Source organism: Radiomyces spectabilis (assembly GCF_025331425.1).
Source record: "Radiomyces spectabilis strain NRRL 2753 chromosome Unknown BYT42scaffold_14, whole genome shotgun sequence".
Taxonomy (NCBI): Eukaryota; Fungi; Mucoromycota; class Mucoromycetes; order Mucorales; family Radiomycetaceae; genus Radiomyces; species Radiomyces spectabilis.
The window spans coordinates 654878-675801 of NW_026251939.1; the positions used below are offsets into that span (position 1 = coordinate 654878).

The 20924-nt window shown below is 42.8% G+C and overlaps 6 protein-coding genes across 6 annotated transcripts; 3 read left to right on the forward strand and 3 right to left on the reverse strand.

Annotated features, from left to right (window-relative positions):
* Window positions 1–244: 244 nt before the first annotated feature.
* BYT42DRAFT_503798 (Urb2/Npa2 family-domain-containing protein) lies at window positions 245–3234 on the reverse strand (the record flags this gene model as incomplete). The annotated part of the gene is made up of 9 exons (XM_051564928.1): window positions 245–928; window positions 1006–1136; window positions 1204–1407; window positions 1466–1705; window positions 1775–2027; window positions 2115–2286; window positions 2343–2479; window positions 2554–2990; window positions 3060–3234. 9 exons carry the CDS (start codon window positions 3232–3234, stop codon window positions 245–247), a joined length of 2433 nt encoding a protein of 810 aa, XP_051419447.1.
* Window positions 3235–5650: 2416 nt separating this feature from the next.
* On the reverse strand, window positions 5651–5857 carry BYT42DRAFT_503785 (uncharacterized protein; the record flags this gene model as incomplete). Its single annotated transcript, XM_051564926.1, has 1 exon — window positions 5651–5857. One exon carries the CDS (start codon window positions 5855–5857, stop codon window positions 5651–5653), a length of 207 nt encoding a protein of 68 aa, XP_051419448.1.
* Window positions 5858–6301: 444 nt separating this feature from the next.
* On the forward strand, window positions 6302–7506 carry BYT42DRAFT_595679 (Phosphotyrosyl phosphate activator protein-domain-containing protein; the record flags this gene model as incomplete). The annotated part of the gene is made up of 5 exons (XM_051570874.1): window positions 6302–6409; window positions 6489–6625; window positions 6686–6757; window positions 6827–6951; window positions 7025–7506. The coding sequence occupies 5 exons, from the start codon at window positions 6302–6304 to the stop codon at window positions 7504–7506; spliced, it is 924 nt and encodes a 307-aa protein (XP_051419449.1).
* A 927-nt stretch (window positions 7507–8433) lies between these two features.
* BYT42DRAFT_504084 (4'-phosphopantetheinyl transferase superfamily) lies at window positions 8434–8988 on the forward strand (the record flags this gene model as incomplete). The annotated part of the gene is made up of 3 exons (XM_051564949.1): window positions 8434–8642; window positions 8707–8770; window positions 8851–8988. 3 exons carry the CDS (start codon window positions 8434–8436, stop codon window positions 8986–8988), a joined length of 411 nt encoding a protein of 136 aa, XP_051419450.1.
* Window positions 8989–9202: 214 nt separating this feature from the next.
* On the forward strand, window positions 9203–13668 carry BYT42DRAFT_126373 (uncharacterized protein). Its single transcript, XM_051562170.1, has 11 exons — window positions 9203–9542; window positions 9686–10069; window positions 10154–10211; window positions 10279–10371; window positions 10446–10604; window positions 10700–10890; window positions 10969–11368; window positions 11470–12363; window positions 12440–12646; window positions 12722–13008; window positions 13085–13668. The coding sequence occupies exons 1-11, from the start codon at window positions 9417–9419 to the stop codon at window positions 13514–13516; spliced, it is 3231 nt and encodes a 1076-aa protein (XP_051419451.1). The 5' UTR covers window positions 9203–9416; the 3' UTR covers window positions 13517–13668.
* Window positions 13669–17014: 3346 nt separating this feature from the next.
* BYT42DRAFT_503929 (uncharacterized protein) lies at window positions 17015–19351 on the reverse strand (the record flags this gene model as incomplete). Its single annotated transcript, XM_051564938.1, has 12 exons — window positions 17015–17095; window positions 17158–17256; window positions 17325–17475; window positions 17521–18056; window positions 18166–18222; window positions 18293–18430; window positions 18507–18587; window positions 18657–18710; window positions 18775–18830; window positions 18908–19040; window positions 19110–19214; window positions 19271–19351. Coding segments are annotated over 12 exons (1572 nt in total), but the record flags the coding sequence as incomplete, so codon positions are not given.
* Between the last annotated feature and the right edge of the window lie 1573 nt (window positions 19352–20924).

Sequence of the window (20924 nt, forward strand, 5' to 3'; positions counted from 1 at the left end):
CCACCGCCATACAAACTATGTAGTACAAAATCTTGGTGCCACTCGGGTCATTTACAGGCGTGGAAGCCGTTTCGTGATCGACATGCATGTTGCTTCGTTGTTTTCCCTCAGGGCGTCCATCCTTTTTTTTTCTTTTTTCATTCGCATGTGATGAATATCTGTCCGCCAGTTTACAGGAAATGATGAATGCAATGTTTGTTCTTTATTACTATCTACAGCTGTAATGTTAAAAAAAATTCTATGGTTATTGTCCAGTGTATTTGTGGTCTTCCTTCCAGTTGGTGTAGAATGTTTTGAAAAGTGTCTTGCCAGGTGCGTTCAAGCACGTCATGATCAACGTGCGGTCATTTTCGTTGCACATATCCATAATATCATACAATCCGGAAACCAGCGCGGCTTTGATTTCAGGACGACTGATACTCATGGTCACATTGGTCTGAATTGTGAAATATTCCAGAAGCAGGTATGGCATGTGTTTGGATAAAGACCGATAGATTGTCTGCGTATTGCTCTTGGTCGTTTTATCGGATTTACGTGGTATTGTCTTGAGCGTACGTGAATAGATGTGTGCCGATGATTCATCCAGAGGCGCGTATTCGAAAAGAAGTGGAATGACTCGTGCGTGACGCATGGATTCTTGAGTATCACCAGACTTCTTCTTGGACTTATTGCTGACAAGCGCCATATGTGTGGATTTGAAACAATGGAGTAAAGATTGTAAAAGTGCCATGTACGGTGTCATGTTGTTGATAAGCTGATCGCGGTGAAAGACAGCAAGACTCATCAGACTGGAGCACACCTTGTTGAATAACTCATGCGCTATAGTACGAGTCATCTGCGATCGGAAACGGTCCAAAGCCGATTCGCTGCCAATCTGCACAAGACAAGCAAGCACCAACGATAAATCATAGCGTGAAAATTCGAGGGACTACACCATCAAGTGATAAATGAATAATTTGTTAAGCTGTGGTTTTTGTCAAAAAGACGTGTGCGTTTCATTCTTACCGGATCACTCGCCATGCAGTTTAACAAGTCCATGATTCGACAGAAAAGATCAAGAGAGGTTGTGGTTTCCGCCAGTTTCATCAAAGATAAACCGATTCGACTTGTTAATTTGCGCAACTGGAACTTTTGGCCTGAAGACAAAAAAAAAGATTCATTATCAGACATGATCCAAGACCAATTCTTGTTTGCGCTACTCACTTGATGTGCTCTTTTTGATCAGGGATACCAATAGTGATATGCAAATCTTACGATGACCTTCCCGTTCAACATCCAGTCGACGTTCAGTCTCTTCTTCAATTTGCTCAAGGAAGCTCTGTACCAGAACTTCGAATTGATGTTTCGGCAACGATTCAAACCATGAGGTGAATGTATCATCAAGAGCTTGCACCGCAACACGATTTCCTAAAATGTCCTCCGTTAGTCATTCTGTGATGCCGCAGATTGCAGGATGACAGCCTACCTGATTCCGCAATGAGACCATAGACAAACCAGATAGTAGCCAGAATTCGTTTGGTTGCATCAATTTCTTGATATCGCGACAAGGTGACACATAAAGCTCCCACAAAAGCAATGGTAGACTCGGCCAGTGCGTTGGTGAACAGTACATCGTCAGATATGCGAGCCAGATAGGCCTGCAAAAATTGCATAAAAGGCGACGCTACTGCGATCAAGCTGTCGGACAGTTCTTTTGCTTGTACAACTATGGAATACAACCTTGGTTCATAAACAACCCTCTTGAGGATCCAGTCGTACCTATTTCTCTCTTTACCTTGGTCACCATGAGGTATAAGAATCTGCGCATATTCCTGCAGCCATCGGGTAGCTTCCAAAACTGGTCTAAACAGAGCAACATTCAAGGCACAGCGCATGACGTCCTCATTTTGTGCGCCCTCGCCGCTTTCCGTGACCTTTTGCGCCAGCATCACTATCACGGATGTGAATTCTTGCAACGATTCATTCACGTAGCCAGCTATATAGCTCATGAAATCAGATGCATAGATGGCATGAGTCAAATCAATCGTCTCTTGACTGAGAACATAAAAAATAAAAATGTGAGTGGTGAACCGTGGTGCCTGAATTATTTGGCTAACTTACCGTTTGACATGAACTTTGAGATTGTTATTTAACACTTCCAGTGCGTTTAAGATGGAATCAAAGTTGATCATCTCAAAGACCACCTTGCTATCGCGAAGCGATTGCATGCGTTGATTGAGGGTATCCTTGAATAAGACAATATGGTTTTCGTCTTTTACTTTTGCACTCGCCATTGTGCACAGGATGCTGCAAAAGGGATGAGAGGTAGATCCCTTCAATGCTACGATTATTTAAGTCCTTACCTTAGGTTCTGCTGATCCAAATTTTTACTGACTGATTTCCACGAATGCAAAAGTTCCGAATCCAGTTCCTGATTGAGAGATCGCTGTAGGCAATCGTAGGATCGCACAAACCAGTTGACGAATTTCGGACGTTGATTCTAATGTGATACATTCATTTTGAGTGAGTAGGCAGTGCAAGGGACTGACTCATCACCCAATGGATAAAACATACCAAAAAGCCAAGTGTGTGAGTAAACTGAGTAATACGTGCATTCAGTGCTCGGCAAATGGACGATGTCTTCAATTTGCAGTTTAAATCCGCCCCGCCAAGAGAAAAGGTCCACACATCCACCAAGCAAACCAGGACTAAAATGTTTTGACGTTCTTGGCGACTGTAGTAGTCCATGGGCATCAACAGGAGCAAGTTGATTAAGGTCGCTACTTTGTCCAACTTTGTGGTCTCCTCCTGCTTGATATCTTCATTCATTTGCGTAAATGTTTCATCCATGACACTTTCGATCTCGGCCATGATGTCGGACGATAACACCACAGGCTTGGACGATGAAATGTGCGAGATAAAACTGATCAGCACTGTGCTGTGTGTTTCTTTTGATGATAATGTACGAAAGTGATCGGCAATTGCTTGAACAATAATACTGACAGCGCATTCTAGCAAACGCAAAATTCATTAGGTAACGCAAACGCGCATCAGAGTTTCACACTCCTTCCGATGGTTACCTTTGAAGCAGCGCGCTTCATAGAAATTGGCGGAACGAAGCAATGTTTTGCTGAGTGACTGAAGCGATACTGTGTTCACGCCATTGATAACCGACGATGGACTTTCGCTTGTGGAAAGAAAGAGCACCGTCGCCAATTTTTCCGCGCGTGAAGAATCGATAAATCGACTAGACATTTGTTTAATATAACTCGTTACATCCAATTGTAATGCTCAATACATACCAAATTACGTCGAACCAATTTGTCAACAAAATCTGATAACATGCAATGTTGACCATTTCCTTGCTTTGGAGATTGAGTAGACGACCATCCCATACAACTGCTTGGTCCGCGGAAGACGGGTATTTGTTATCAATGACAGCACCCAATACCATGCCGACAGTGTCTTTCCAAATGTCCGTGGATTGGTCAGAAGAGGGTGCTTCTATATTGGCTAGCAGACATGTGTAGTAAACATGTTGAAGTAAAGCATTGGCCTGATAATTATTCCATGAGTCTATCATCTGTTCCTCTTTTAGCGCTTTATCCGTTACTTACAGAGATAACCACGGCAATACGAGAGCTTAAGGATTCACAAGACAAATGTTGGGTAAAAATCGTCTCAATCGACTTTGAAATCGCCTGTCGTGTGGTGACATCCATCCGTTGCCAGTAAACTCGAAACAATGCATTGGTGAGTGTGAAATGAATTTGCAGCGCCGGTAATACAGCGTCATCCAAATTTTGGTTTTCTTGCTGCAAACTGGCTTGAATATATTCGCTAAACAGGTTGGCAATGGCCGGTTGTAGGGCATCTTCTTGAGAGTGAGTCAGATGCAATGCGGAAATAAACTCAGCCATGTAGGTCGAGATCAAACGAGCCGAGCTGTGTTTACGTGGCGTCGACTTCTTGGCGTGTTTTCGCTTTTTGGTAGCAGGAGCATCGCTGGCTGTATCCTTCGCAGTGCGAAGTTCGTCTGCAAATCGCTGAAAGATAATCGAAGCTTGAGCTGCTGGCATTTGCTTTGAAACACAAGTGGAGAATCTGTAAATAAACATGATCAATTAACATATCCCTTATCATCCCACGTGGTTTCGCTGAATTTACTCTTTCAAGAATTCCCGAGAGAAAAGAGGTTTCGACAGTGTCGCATTGATGTCGTCCACAGTGACGGTGTCAATTGCGGTCAGGATATCGCGGACGAAATCATCCAATTGTCTTGAAGCTGAATAGGTACGTAAAATCGAAAATGCTAATCGCAAACAGCTTGCTTCAGCGTTCTTGTCGGCCGTCAACATGATCGGCCACAAAGTATACATGTGTGATTCAACGAACGCAAAGTCAATTTGCAAAACCGTATTTGCAAGATTGAATACGAGTGCTTGAGCGTATTTTTGGCTGTCTTGTAAATATTTGACAATGTCGGTGGCAATGGATTGAAGCACTTGTTGCTGAGTTTTCGAAATGGTATCATTGCGAGTGCTGTATACATTGAAATCCACTAGGCATTTTAACATGTCGTCGTAGGATGATAAATTGACCGAAGGATCGGTGCATTTAACTGTTGAAGCGATGTGATAAGCTTCGCTGAAGAATCCAAATTCCACTTGCCGACTCTGATCTTGCAATGCGGCAGTGTTAACTGATCTCTTCTTGCGATACGACGATAAAAAGGATCTCAGCAGTACAGGAAGTACGTACAACACTAATCATGGAGAAGAATCCATTCAGTTTTTATCACAAGTGCCTATTGCCTGTATCGCAGATCACGCCACCTACCGTTCAGTTTCTGATCTTCGTCTTTGGTTGACTGAACCATTGCCGTGAGTTCCTCAAATAAGTTGACAACATAGCTCGTTTGCTTGACCGATTTTTGGATACCACCGGCCGCCGCACCCTTCAAGATTGGGATATACTCAAGAACCATATCACGATGGAACAACGCATGCGATAGAATGTCGGCAATTTGTCGGGTCACGGCCTGAAATTTTGCATCGTCCTCGATTTGAAGATGGCGGAAAATGAACAAATACTTGGAGAAAGATTTGCCGAGAATCGCAGTAAACATCTATCCAACCCACAAGTCAGTTTCCAATTGTTAGCACTCTATACTGTCGGTCGAGATCCACTGACCTTTTTCTGATTAGCTGCCTGCACCAACTGGAGATCGTAGCGATGCAAAAGAATCAGTGCAATATCAATCATGTCGTCCAGTGCCTGACGTTCTATCGCATTATCTGCTTCATATTGTTCGATTTGCGTGCAAAGAGCGTCCAGTAAATGTTCTACCGCGATACTCATATGCTCGGACGCTGCGCGGTAAGACAGGGCAAATGCGTCTGAAAAGAGATCCTCGAGACAGGCGTGTACAGTCTGCAAAAATTCGCTCCGTTGTTGTACATTTCCTTGAGTGATTGTTTGTAAATGTTGGAACAAGGTGGCAATAGCAACGATAAGGTGAACACGAACAACAGGTGGAGCCACTTTTAGCTTCGATTCAGCTTTGTTTCGATAATGGCGAAGAAGAATTTGCAAAAGACGCCAATAAGGAAGTTGCAATAAAGCAGCCTCTAAAACCCTAATGTTTCCGAGATTAGGTACTTTTGAACGATCAAGTTTGCAGCTGATAGTTTGCTAACCGTTTCTGATTGTATTTCGTCAACGAGGTACATAACCATTCGAACAAAAAGTCATCTTTATTTGGGAAAAAGATGGTTTCATTCTGCCATGCTTCGGTAGCTGTAACGATCCGTTGTTCCGTAGTTAAACCGGACCCTTTCAGCGCTTTGGCGATTTGTTCAGACGTGAGATCGCTCATAACACGTCAATACAGCACACTCGATTCCAGCAGAAGCAGAAAACAAAAAAAAAGATCGAATTGCTGTTTTTGGAGATTTCATGGAACAGTCACAACCGCCCGACCGAAGGAAGCGAGCCAAAAAAAGGCTCCCACTTGAATTCCCGCTTTCTTTTCAAGCACACGCAACTTGTTTTTGCGCCATGACTTATCAAGTTCCTGTCAAACGCATTGTCACCAAAGAGCACTTGGATGAATTCCTCAATTCTTCCTCCTACTCAGAGTTCATGGATTATATTGTGCGACTCAATGATTCGGTGAAGAACCTGAAGATTGATTGCGATCTTGACATTTCAAAGGTAATACCTCTCTTCTCGATAGCTTGTTGCTTGATAATACTCACATACTCGTAATGGGTATTTGTGTTGACAACGATTGACACAGAATGTACAAATTATTCTTGACATGCTGGATACTTTATCGCAGTGGGTGGTGGAAATTCCTCCTGCAGAAAACTCAAAATCCCGCTTTGGCAACCCTTCATTCCAGGTGTTTTACGATAAAGTGAAGGAGGTACGTTCATCATTGAGAATCGCAACAGGCATAAACGTGCGTTGAGATTTGGGTTATGCTGAAATGTTTCAATACTTAGAATTCACATGAATTGATGTGCCGTTTAGTGCCTGAAGCTGCGGCAGAAGAAGTCGGTCGTTATTTTGTTGAAAGTTTCGGCAACCGACGACGCATTGATTACGGTACTGGTCACGAAGCGAATTTTATGGCGTGGCTGTAAGTGTTAAAAAATTGACGTGCGTGTTTGGGTCACAGTGCTGACGCTTTGCTTCATAGTTTATGTCTGGAGAAACTGGGAGCACTTACCGCAGATGACGATAAAGCAGTGGTGTTGCGGGTATTTGTCAAGTAAGTCAATTTCATATTTACTGGACGCTAAAATTACGCTGAAAAATGCTGAACCACTGGGTTGCTTAGATATATAGCATTGATGCGGAAACTACAGTTTGACTATTGGCTGGAACCTGCTGGTTCCCATGGTGTATGGGGATTGGACGATTATCACTTTTTACCCTTCATGTTCGGATCCGCACAACTCTTGGGTAGGTTATACTTCACGGATACAACGCTTTTGACCTGAACAACACTTAATAACCAGCAATTTTTCTGTAACAGATCACAAATATATCAAGCCCAAGTCTATCCACGATCTAGAGATTGTGGAAGAATTTTCAAAATCGTACATGTATTTGGCTTGCATTCATTTCATCAACACCGTCAAGACCACGGCATCATTGCGATGGCATTCCCCAATGCTTGACGATATATCAGCTTGCAAACTGTGGAGCAAAGTGAATCAAGGCATGATTAAGATGTACAAAGCGGAAGTGATGGGCAAACTGCCGATCATGCAACACTTTATGTTTGGAAGCCTTATTCGGTTTGACGGTGGATTAGCGGATGCGGAGACTTTGCAGGATAGCTGTGGCCATGTCCACGGACATGGCAATGGTGACACGGTGCAAGCTCATGGAAGTCAAGATGTATTTGCTTTGGGACAAGAATATCCCGATTGCTGTGGGATTCCTGTCCCCAGTGCGATCGCCGCGGCCGCCGCCCAAAAGAGTCGAGCACCTAGACCCATTCCCTTTGATTAATGTTTAACGCTTCATGTATCATAAATAAACTACGCATAGAACAAATACACAAGGAAAGAAATCGAGTCATGGCTTGAATAGGGGCCTCACATAGTGACAGCAAATGTAGATGATGCACAGGGGATTACCGTTTTCGCTCGTGTTCGGACAATCCTCGCTTTTTGCGTGCAAACCGAGTGAAAACATCCCAAAAAAAGGAGAAGAGCAATTACGCTTCAAACGGCGATTCCATCTTTGATTAATGTTGTATCACTGTTTAGCGACGATGTAAGCATGAGTACAACAATCGGAACACCAAAACCATGGTTGCACTGGCAAGGATTCAATTTATATGCTTTGATGCTCAGAAGTTCGTTTTGGATCGTAAAACGGTTTCCGCGTCTCGAATGCTGTATTCTATTTCTGGGAGCCTATTGGAAGAACAAGTTGGATGTCCTCATATCAGCTATTGCAATATTGTAAGGGATCAAGTGTGAATCATTCGGTCAGCAGAGTCGATAAGTTGCTTAAGGCAACCAAAATTATGAATCTATCATTCATTTGCCCGCAAATTGTTTATCTGTTCCTTCTACTTCCTCATCCCGCAAGCTTTTTGGGTCGACTTTCAGTCAGCAATACGATTCTCGCGTGATTTGGACATTTCAACTATTAGCTCAATTAATATTTTTCGTGCACTTTTTCAATTGCTTGAAACATGGGCAACAGAAATCGTTTTCCAATGGACATCGTTCAGCAAGAGCAACTGGTCTTTTTGCTACCGATAATAAATGGATGATGCTGAACTTATAATAAAGCATTCATGTTCATTTCAAAGCCAACAAAAATTCAGGGGGACCAATTTGATGTGACTTGTCGTTATCTATTTCCGATTTTGATAAAAAAAAAAAAGAGACTGGGCAAGATAATAACGCAGGCGACGGTTACTTGATGATTCTAGGGATCGGCATTGACCTTGTACATGTGCCTCGAATTGCCTCGCTCATTGCAAGACGAGGATTTGAGGGTCTTGCTCGGCGGGTACTGAGTGACGAAGAAATGAGCGTATATAGAAAGCAGTTTATTATTGATGGCAGCAAAGTCAGCATGGACAAACAAAATGCGCTACATCAAAAGCAGATCATGTTTCTCGCTTCACGGTAATCACTTGAAACGTTTACCTAACAAAGTATGAAGCGACTAAAATAAAAACGGGGCATGTAGATGGTCAATGAAAGAAGCTGTTTATAAGGCTCTTTACCCGGTTCACAAGCTGGAATGGAAGCAGGTCACGATCAGAAAAGAGCAAGGTAATGTTCAGTGCATGTTGCATAAAAAGTGTGGGCATCCACGCATTGACTGAATAAGAAACTGGTTTGGTTTTCTTCTTCAGGTAAACCCACGCTTCACGTGATGCATGGCGAAAAGTTTGGCATCCGACGGTCGCACGTTTCTTTATCGCATGATGGAGAGTATATCGTGGCTCAAGTGATTCTGGAAAGCTGAAAAAAAATTTGAAGAACCGAACAAAACCAAGATGGGTGCAAACCTATTAATAGTCAAAGCAATGCGGCTTTCCCGTATCCTTTTTTTTTCCTCTCTCCCTTTCTGTACTTGTATCTTTCAGAAGCCCCCAACTCCTTTCTCCCCGTCACTTTTTCCCCCTCCTCTTTTAGTCCCTCTTATCCTCTTTCTGCTGGGCTCTCTCACTGATATACTCTATCTACATCGTTATCTTCATACTTCCAAATCCGCTATTGCTCTGTGAGTCCTTGACACACGACAATAAAAAAAAAGAAAAGGATAGAAAAGACACTTACACACACACCACCACCACTACCACCACCACCACACCAGGAGCGAGCGAGCGAGAGAAAGAGGAACCATACCCAACATTGAGTGATCTACCCCATCCTAGTTTTTCACTCTCTCCAATGAACAATAGTGACACCTCCATCATAAAACCACCTTCAACATGCTTCAGATGTCACGCAGCATTAGGCACTCAAGTAGTACGAGCCCTACAGGGAACTTTTCATCCTGAATGCTTCACCTGCCCTGTAAGTTCCTCTTCATTCTACCTCCATCAACCACTTTAAAAAACGGCGGAAACCAAAAAAAAAAAAAAAAAAAAAAGAAAACCAGAGGAAAAATGAGGGTGCGTGTACAATACGGGACCATTGACCATGAACGCCGCTTATAGGATTGCAACACGCCTGTGGCAGCCAAATTTTTTCCTTTCACAACCGACGATGGACACACATTTCCATTATGCGAGCGCGATTATTTTCGACGTCTCGGACTTGTCTGCAATCATTGTGACGAACCGTTGCTTGGATCTTATATTATCGCTCTCGACAAGAAATTCCATACCGACCATTTCACATGCAGTGTTTGTTCCACCACGTTTGGCCACGACGATTCTTACTACGAACAGAATGGACAAATCTTTTGTCACTTTCACTATTCGACTCAATTCGCTGTTTCATGCGCCGGATGTCAGATGGCCATTCTTAAACAATATGTGGAGATTGAACGGAGTGACATGATTGAACATTGGCATTCCGAATGTTACATGATTTACAAGGTTCGCTCAACCCATGCGCGATGCACACCGCCAACGATGGACAACAAGTATTTTATTGATGTTAACATTTGGATCGAATACTAGTACTGGAATGTCAAGATGGCCAACTTCTCGTCATCTGCTTTGACGGATAAGCAACACGGTACCTGAAAAAAAAAAAAAAAAATTCACCACATTTTCTAAATATGGTCTATCCTTTTTTTGTACAGATCCAACTCCGAACCCAGCAGAATTAATTGAAAAACAGCACGAGACGGAAGAGAAAGTGTTCCGCATTTGGTCGGTCTTATCGGCTTTTGAAGGCAAGCGTTCGTCGTCATGGTTTCCTGTTATAGGCGGTAGTCTTGCTTTTATTGACATTGATGGATATTTACAGAATCTTCGGCCGTATGTATTTCTGAAATGTTACTCCATGTGTCCAATGGAGCCTATGTGGAAGGTATTTGTCTTTCCGAACGCTTCCTCATCCACGTGGAAGCCTTGTTTTCTGGCGTCGATGAATTGCTGGCTATTCATCAACAATACCGACAACCCGGTGAGTACAATAAAATAAAACTAAAAAAAGGGGGGAACAGTATAATCCACATACTCATCATGATCATTATAATCCTTCACGCCTTTTCATTGCAGAGTTCAAATATACGGGCGAAGCCAAAATGCTGTGTCAAAAGATCATCAACTTCTTCTCTTTACTATCTCGCACACAAGAAATGGACAAGAAGAAACTGGGAATTACTCAGGAGTTACTATCGTTGGTCACCGGTCTCGCCCATTTCCTAAAGAATCTCATTCGGGTCGCATTAACTGCAGCTTTGCGGTTGGTATGTATAACAGAGAATCCAAAACGGATCACTCCCAGACAGAAGAAAGCTCAATAGGAGAAAAAAAATGATTGCTAGGAACTTCAAATTGGCACGCCTATTGCGGTCACTCGTCTTTTAGCGAAACTGATGGAAGTGGCGGGGAAGGAACGACACAGTCGAGACAGTCAGCGATTATTCAAGGCGAAACAAGCTTCCGATTACTGTCACTTTTGTAAAAGTACAATTGAAGATCACTGTTGGAAATACGGCAACTATCGATGGCATCTGAAATGTTTTCACTGTCGCCAATGTAAACGAAAGTTACATGCTGATAACCAAGAGGATGCTGTTTTCAGTTCCGCAGCGCTTTCCGTGCTGTGCACTCAATGCGCTGGTGTGGATGGGACGCGTTTCGAGTATGTTACCAAGTTGACTCAGTTTGCATTTTTGCTACGCATTGCATTAAGTCGACTTTGTGGCATATTGCAGGTCACAGGTAAGCGCGGCAGGGCATCCTATGGGAACCCAAATTTAGCCTTTTTGTTTGTTTATTTACTCTCTTATTATTTTATCGTCGCTGGTGGCGATTGTCTACAGATAATCAGTTGTCTACTGTGGATATCTCCATCAAATCCAAGCCGTATTTACCGAAAGACGTGCCTTTAACGCCTGGCGTCGAAAGCAAATCGGTGCTTTCATCGGTTCTCGATGAAAAAACGATCCATTACCCAACACACATTGCTGATGCACAAAGCGTTTCTTCCGCCAGACTTGACCGCAAAATATCACGTTCCTTCAAAACGGCGAAACGATCGACGATTATGGGCAATGCACAGATGAACCCATTAACAGAGGAACCAGGCGATACAACAGCGACAGCAACAGCAACTACAACAGCTGCAGCAAAAGAACCATCCAAGCCTGCGCCGGCGCGGTTAGATAGTTTGTTGCGCCGTATGGATCAGCACAAGGAATTACCACCGTTACCGAAAAACAAAAATAATACGAGACATAAGGCTACCCGCAGTGTTAATTTAGATGACATTCCTCACATGGCTGCCGAAGCCGTGTCGCATCAGAAGCCCTATCATCCGCCATCGGTTCAGCCCACCATGCTCAGCGATACCGCGGGATCCGGTTCAGCTTCGTCTCGCATTTATCTATCGGAATTATCCGCTTTACAGCATATGATAATACGTCATGTGGCCGTGGTTCATATTGAACCGTACGTTCGAGAGTTCTTCTCCTTTAGCGAACTGTTGAATCTTATTGAACACAAGAAGACGTCCATTTGGGGCAAGTTCTTCACCTCGCTCAAAAAACCTGGTGTGAACAAACGAAACCAAAAAGGGAAAGAAGAAGGCACATTTGGTGTCTTGCTGGATGCATTAACCGAGAAAACCGGAGTAGAATCCAATCTTGGCGCCGGACCATCGCCTCTGAAGATCGCCGCTTTCGTAGACGATGCCATTACTGCAATGCGACAAATGGGTTAGTTGTTAATTAGTATCGAATATGATGGGGTATCATATCTGACGGAGGTATTTACTTCTTTCTTTTTACGTAGATATGTCAGTGGAAGGCGTATTCCGTAAAAACGGCAATATTCGTCGCTTGAAGGAAGTCAGCGAGCAACTGGATAAGAATCCGCACGACGTCAACCTATCATCAGAAAATGCCGTTCAAGTGGCTGCTTTGCTGAAGAAATTCTTACGTGAACTTCCCGAGCCCTTATTGACCTACAAACTTCATGGTCTTTTTTGCTACGCTCAACGTAAGTTACTTTTTTTTGGTCTTTGCTACTGTGAAAAGAAAAATGTCTTGTCGTAATGCTTACCTTTTTTATTAGGATTGGAGGACTCCAAAGTACGGAAACGGGTTCTTCATTTGGCATGCTGTATGCTTCCTCGTTGTAATCGTGACACCATGGAAGTGCTGTTCCTGTTTTTCAGATGGGTTGCCAGCTTTTCTCATGTTACTACGGATGTCGGCAGCCGCATGGATATTCCGAACCTTGCTCGCGTGATTGCGCCTAATATTCTGACGACCAACAACAAGGATCCTGTCAAGGATGATTCATTTGCTGCCATTCACGTTGTGGAAACGCTTCTCGAATGCTACGAGGAGTTTTGTCTTGTAAGTGACAAAAATCATGCAGGAGAATTGTTTATCGTGGAAAGCTCATTTTCTGAGCTTTTGTGTCTACCTGTAGGTACCTGAAGATCTGGAACCGTTTTTGCAAGACCCGCAGTTCCTGGATAATCGAGCTGATCTATCGTCCAAAGACTTTTTGAAAAAGGTGGAACAGTTAAGGAAACACAGGAAACCGCAGTCGCCGTCAGCTGGTATGATTTCTTCCTACCCAAGTCCGTCAAACGATCTGCGATTGTTTGATGGTGCAGTAACCGATGGCCGTGCTCATCCTCCGACCTCCATCTATGCGCAACAACAATATCTACCTTATCCAAATCACCATCCTTCATCTGATTTTTATCCTTATCAACTGAATCAACGACAACCCGCGATCGATAATTCTGGCCATTCATCGTCATATCATCTTTCAATGTCTCAGGATGCATCCCCCATGTATAGCTCCGCTTCCTTGAAAGCGGCCGCACCATCACAAGAACTTCATTCATCATAATATATAAATATATATAGTGATCGGCTGGACGAGCCATGGCCCTAGTTGGCCCTAGTTTGGATGCTTTTCTTTTTTTTATTCGAATATTGCTTTCCTTTATCTGTAAAATATAATAATAACCGCATACTACATCATACTGATATAGTGCCATTCCCAGTGCTGGTTACTCGCACTTCAAACTTTGGCTTTGATTGTGCTTTTTGCATGGAGAAAATTTTGTGTGGCCTATGGATAAACTACAGTAAAGGTCAAATAATAGCTAACACATCTTCGCGCTACAGAAGGCGAAGCCAAAGCCTCTACTACTATCCTTTTCTATATGATATATTGTAACCGCTAGTCAAGGACTAAAAAAATGTCATGGAAACCAACATTCATAAAGTAAGGCACGATCTGCTGCCAGTACTCATTTAGTTTTCACAATATCAAAGCAATGACAGTAACCAGAAAGGCCGATATAAGCTCATTCGACGGAAATATGCAAGACTATTTCCCAACAAATCACATAATAATTGTGCGAGCGTCCAATCAAGAGTACAGACGAAGCGAATAATACGAAAAACCAGAAAAGCCCCGGACAAGGAAGCATAGGGCACGAGTGATATATCTCTCTGGAAAAGCAACCTACTACCCGAAATATGAAAAACTCCGGTCACTCATAACCGTAACGCAGTGGCGCGCCCTACGAACGCAAGTCGAGTTCAAAGAAATAAGAAAGAAAAGGTTGTTCGCCCAGCTCTCCAAAACGAAATTTGCCATCTGATGGAGACGTTAAGCAGCACTGTGAACCAGTCAAATGGCAAAGTTGGTGAACTCGGTGCCAAAATGTGAGAACCAATGCTCCAATACGCTTCATCAACAGGAAGCGCAGGCTTTGCCTTGGTGTCTATCCTTCCACTCGCAGCAGTTCGTACAACAGTTCCTTTAATCATGCAAGCCGTTTACCTGTCGACCCTCTGTTAATTCCTGTTGGAAACAGCACTGGATGCGATTTGCATCATCCGCATTCTGTAAGCAGTCAACCTCGTCAAAGCAAAACCATCTTAGCACGGAAAAATCCACACCAACGAATTGCACAATGTTCTTAAGAATCCAAAAGCTTACCGCAAACAATCGGTATTCCAGTAACGGTACTTGAAAGAAATACTGTAAAGACGTTGAGCCTCACTATCAATCCAGCAGCTGAAGAATTGAGAAAAGCCCACTTGGAGGGAACAAATGCCAAAGTTAAGTGAGAAGGTCATTGCAGACCTTGCACCATATTGGATACTACAATCAGCAGGATAAATATAAAATGCGTCTATGAGTTGTGAATTTACCTATTAATAATTGTCCCTACATCGAATATGAATAAAGTAATCGTAAAATTTTAGATCATGCATCGGCAGTGTTGGTCCTCGCGTTCTCGCATATTTTATCAAATGTAAGACTCTTGATGAAAAATTCTCTAAATGGTAGCGGGGAGACGAGCGAGGTAATACAATTTTTGATACAATCAGAGGAATCATCGCGGTCTGTCCAGAGGAGTAGCATCGTCTTTGCCAGCTTTAAGAGCCAGGTGACGGAAGGTTGCGGTATATTCAGGCGCAAGAGATGACGACTGTCGGCATCAGATTAAGGCAGTTTCAAACACAATCATTTCATTTATTCCGCCAAAAGCAGCGCGGAGTTCCTTAAGGAATGCAATGTTGGAGACCACGCAGTAATCGAGTTCATTAATACCCAAACTTCTAGATGTAAAGCCGAACCCAAGAAACAGCAACAAAATCAAACCGAAAGTGACTCAAGGGCATAGACTTGCTGATTTCCATAGGAATAATAGCTGAGACCTTTGGGGTTATTTATTTTGACGTGAACAGGGGACCATAAAAAATGGTGGGTTATTAACGGGAGCAGAACCTGAGCTTTGCTTGATGTATTTTGTAACAGGAACAATTGAGGTGACGGGGAACGGTAGGTGAAGCAAGCTGAGTGAGTTCCCCGAATTGAGAGCAACTTACGCAAGTATGTGGAGGAAAACAGGATGGGGACATGGAACGACATTGGCACCGTTTTGTCCACAACTAAATTCTACCGACGATCCGGGCTCTAGGCGATCCAAAAAAAAGAGAGAAAGATCATGGATGCAGTTTTCCAAATACCAACAGAGCATATTATTACAGGGAAGCGGTTGAATGCAATTCTCTGGCGTAAACATAGGCCAAAAATTTCAAGAGACATGTACAAGAAGGAAATCCCCAAGTTTCTGCATGCTGAAAAACCACGCAATGTCAAAAGATGGGAATCTGAAGCGTCTCGATTTTAGAATACGCGACAGAGTGATCTATTTTTAAGTGGCCAGATGAGGAACTAAAAGTCATTTCTCGCGAGCTTAGTCGTCTATTCAAAATGCTTCAAGGTCCTTGGGCTCAGAAATTAATAATGTATTACAAATGGATCGGCCTGCTACAGCCAAGCATAGGGAACTGCATAAAGCATGCTGCAAATTTAAAAGATTTATTGACTGTGCTACCAAACAAAAATGACAAGAAACAGGGATGAGCATCCAAAGAGAAGGCGACACAAGATGTGAGGTGGAAACCCAACGGACGAACCATCGTCAACAAGCTATTGTTGGCATGACGCGGTGAGTGCGGAAGCTAGTATATCTGTATGGGATACTTAGATTGAATCGTCCGGTCAAATAGAGAATGATCAGACCTAACTCGAAATTGCGATCCTGTACAGATCATATTGGTGTACGAGCATCCACTGTCTGTTGTACTTAACAGAACATGCAGTCTTAGAAACGCGATATCGAAGCAGCAGCATGTTGCTCTTCCTGATGCTAGCCTGGGCTCGATCTAAACTGTTTTGCATCTGTCTTCAAGAATTCATCCGGAGGTCATACGTTGATTAGGTTAGTCCTGATCTTGCAGCCTGGTAATGTTTAACGTAAACATAACCAACAGTTTAGTTCAATTGCTTCGGAAGCTTGTTCCCATGGGAATGGAAATATACAGTTTCTTGCTTGGTGACTATAACGTATTATATAATAACCGTTCATCGAAGAAGTCGACAGACATACAGTATATTCCAGAGTCTGGTAAGTTCAAGGCTGATGCGAATTTTAATATGTCATTCTCATCAGAATGCAGTTTATCTGCGCAGCGTTATGCTCTGGGCCTTTGGTTGTCAGCTTTTTTCAGAAAAACTCCTGTAAGACTGATTTTTTGATTTTCCCTCTGACGAAGATCGTGACCATGGACACAAAAGGGATGACTGCAACAGTTGAAACCAAATTCTCCCAAATGTCTGAATATCCTTCAGTTCACGGCTCACTGCATACTGTATCGTTACCATGAAGACAGTTTCTCGTTCGAGCTTAATGGATCTACAATTTTCGCAGTCAGACTTCATTCTAAAGTGGTGCATGATACATATGAAGCGAAAAAACGACTTCTAAGAGATCAGTGAAAGATACAAAATTTTTGCGCACCAATAGCTCAAAAAGTTAATCTAGGCATGATAGTCTCCTGATTGCTCCATTTCCACACCGAATTGCTCGTAGGTGACCTTGTATCTCAATCTTAAAGGTTCCTGTTTGCAGAGATTAGCTGTGTGTACGCAATTTATATGATAGGTTGTGTGGTGGTATTTACTTTGTTTGGATTGTTGAGTTTGATGATTTGCGTCACGGTTTTCTCCGTCTTAGAAGGTATGGTTTGGGAGGATTGGGATTCCATCTTCAGCTGCATAGACTACAAATCAAGCATACAAATGAGAAACCGTTTTCATGAGTTTAGAGAGCGAGGAATAAGTAACATACCTTGGGGGCAGCCAAACGTAAAGTCAAGTTCTCCATCGGTGCAGTGGATCGGTTGGAGAACAATGCCTTCAATGTCCAAATAGTATCGCGCTGCTGCACTTCCAGTTCGATATGTAATCCATTTTTGTTGACCAAAATAACTAACACCATGCTTAGATTCCGCATACATCATGACGACGTTAAACCTGTCAGAAACTTACTTGTGTCGTGTGCAACCGACTGCGCACTCCCAGTAGAATTCAATGAGAAGGTACTAGGAGTGCCAGGATTTGAGAGTGATAACGTGGTATTCAATCCTGCCGATAACATGGTGTTTGAGAATACAGGTGAAGCAGCCGCTGGTGCAGAACTTGCGGAACGAGTAGTGGATGTCGCTGGCACCGGCTGAGACAAAAAGTCCAAAGGAGCCACAGGCGAAGCCGTTTGTTGAGCCGCGGGTGAACCCAAAGACGTCGCTGTTGTTGTGATGGCTGCGCTTTGCCCAAAGAGATCGCTGAGTTCGTCAAGCACGCTGGTGGAAGATGATTGAGCGGGAGTGACAGGGCCGGAGGATTGCGTGGATGGCATATCGTCTAAATCGATCAGACTAATGGCTTGTGTCGGAGCTTCAGACGCGTTGGTCTGTGTTGGCGGTTTGCCACTGATTTCATACGACGTATTAAACAATCCCTTTTGTATATCGGCAAATTTGGCCATGGCGTTATTGATCATATCGTTTAATGTCAGCAATTTCTCTGCCAGAAGAAAACAAAAAGAATGAATGAATGAATGCCACGCACCTAAGTGACATGCATATTGAAAATGAATTTCTTTACTTACCGATCATTTCATGGTCTTCAACTTCCGTGATCATCTTTTGTAGTTTGGGTTGAGCGCCCGAGCACGCATTTTTCAGTTCCTGGTTTTCCATGACAATGGTCAATCAGCAATTGGAATGCCCATAAGAAGAATACTGCATATTTCCTTACCATGATCGTGTCGTTCTGTTTCAACTTTTCTCCAGCCTTTATATTTTCCAGCATTTCATAAAACAAAATTGTTTTGTCTTGGATTTTGTGCAGCTCCTCTTCGAATTTTTGCTTGTAATTTGGCTTTGATCGTTGGTCCTACAATCAATTCTCTTTTGTAAGAGGCTGATGTTTTCATTATCGTTTCCCAAAGTCCAAAAAAGTCAGTACTCACGTAGCCAGACATTATTTTCATTAAATGATTAGCCTCTACAAGATCCTGTGGTCTGCCTCGTCGAATCAACTCTTGCAATTTCTAATACCAGTCAAACATCATTTTTTTTAGTCACTACATTACAAATATCTCACGTGAGCGTGTACTTACTGCCGACTGTGCTAGTCTGTCTTCCTCTTCGAGTTCTTCTGCAGATTTTAAAGACTGTGAAAATAATAATCGTGTTAAATCCTGCTACAACCTAAGATAGATAGCTCCCTGTTGTTACCTCAGATGGAGCCAAGGCTGCTACTGAGGAGTCGCGCAATTCCGGAAATCGATATCCTATAAGTCACTCAGTAAAAACTCTCGTTTCAGATTCTACCGCACAAAGAGGCAGACGTATGCTCTGGTTAATATACCTTTAAATCGTAGCAATCGATACATATCCTTGATGTGAACAAGATCGTCCTTGTGACGCGACATATCCGTTAATGCAACTTTCCACTCTTTTATCAGATATAGAATACGTTGCACAATTTGATTTGGAAATGGCTGTAATTTTTACAGTGAGACGATTGTGGTCGCAGCTTTGCACATAAGAGGGACAGCAAAAATACTTACAGCTGGACGTTCAGGAAATTTGCGAACAAGTTCGTTGAGAAATTCTTTTGTTGCAATTTGGAGGTGAAAAGGATAACCGCAGTTCTTTACACAGTTATCCAGAAGCTGAGGTGCTGTATGATGAGAGGTGTGAAGGTCGGTTGAGGTCGATGATGGTTTACCGTAAGAGCCAGTAAGGCTTCATTCAGATTTCGGCTGTTCACGAGTCGCACAATAGTTTTCGCTGCTTCTCTGGGACTATAAAAATACGTGAGTTATATTATCTTAAAGTATATGTGAGGCCAATCCGTACGCGTTGCCTTGCTTCTTGTTGATCATCTCGCAAATCTCGAGGTTGAGAGCCAAGTCAGGTTCATAGCGTACAGGGCTACAAGCTCCCTCTAACAAGATGGGTGTTATATCGAAGAGTAGCCTGGAAATGAATTAGAAGTTCAACATACCGATAAATTCCTGCAATGGTACAGACATGGCTTTATCGAGAGTGAAATTATGAAGAAGAATGGCCGAAAGAAACCTTTGCAAGATAGATTTTCCCTCGTGTTGCGGCGTTTGAAAACCGCTCAGTCTCTGCAAGAACTCACAAAATGCAACCACCATGGCTCTTTCCGCTCCCCACAGGTCCCAATCAGTGGAGGCGGGAAATCAACCTTCTCCTCACTCACACCTACCTCGCTAAAGTAGCAAGTAAGCAAGCAAAATGCACTTGTTAATACCTCAAGACTATGACTTCTAGTCATCCTAAGGTCATTAGTCTAAAATTTGGTAAACACCTTGTACTCACAGCGCTCTTATCTGATATTAGCATGCTACCAAAAACGCTTGTTACTGGATGGTTGTTTCTGTCTATTCAGAATCAAAATTTCTCATTTTTTGGTGCAAAAGACATCAGAGATAAAAAAAAAAAGATGACAAACTCTACCTGGAAACCTATATTGATAATGACCGAGATCAATCTACTCTTGGAAAAGGGCTCACTTTTGAGACTTTCAATGGTGTCTACCAAATTCTACCGTGTAAAGCTCCAGACGATGATAGTGACATATTCAACTATCTTTGAGCAACTTACATTTCCTGCCAAAAAGGACGCTAATTCCAGGAATTCAAGCTAGCTTACATCTTGATGGTAGAGGTTACGATATTTCACTGTATCAGAACTTAGGGTTCCTTAACGGGTCGCCGGGTCATTGACCCGAACCGACTTGAACCGATAAAAACCAGGTCAGATCGACTATTTCTGAACTGGTAGACAGCTCGGGTCAGCCTCTGACCCGAACCGGCGACCCGATAGCGACCTGACATCTGATTCAGCTTGTAATGTGTGAAGTGCAATGTGTCATGCAGAAGAAAAATAGGATGCGAAATTGGAACCTGTAATTGTGGTATCCCAACATGATCAATTACATATCCGACACGGACATCATCAATCCGACCTCTCATTTGACATGGAGTGCTCCCTTCTATAAATCTGGATATTCTTTCTATCGTTTATCAACTCCTCCTCAGACCAAGACATCGTTCTTTCTATCGGAAACTCACCTGTTTGGACCATTTTTTCGAGTAAATCTGAAAATAAAAAAAGCGTCTGTTCACCCGTTTTTCTTCCTTGCTGATATGACAAACGCTGGCGAAATAAAAATATCTTTATGGCAACGTCCTCTAAAAAATATACACGAAGCATTCTGGGCAGGATTGTATGATTCAGGAGCTCCATTAGTTCCATATTGTATTTAGTGTATAATGGGCGGATCTGGAGATTGCTATCACCCTGCATCTTTTTTTGAGGACGTTTTTCATAGTACCGCGACCTCATAAAAA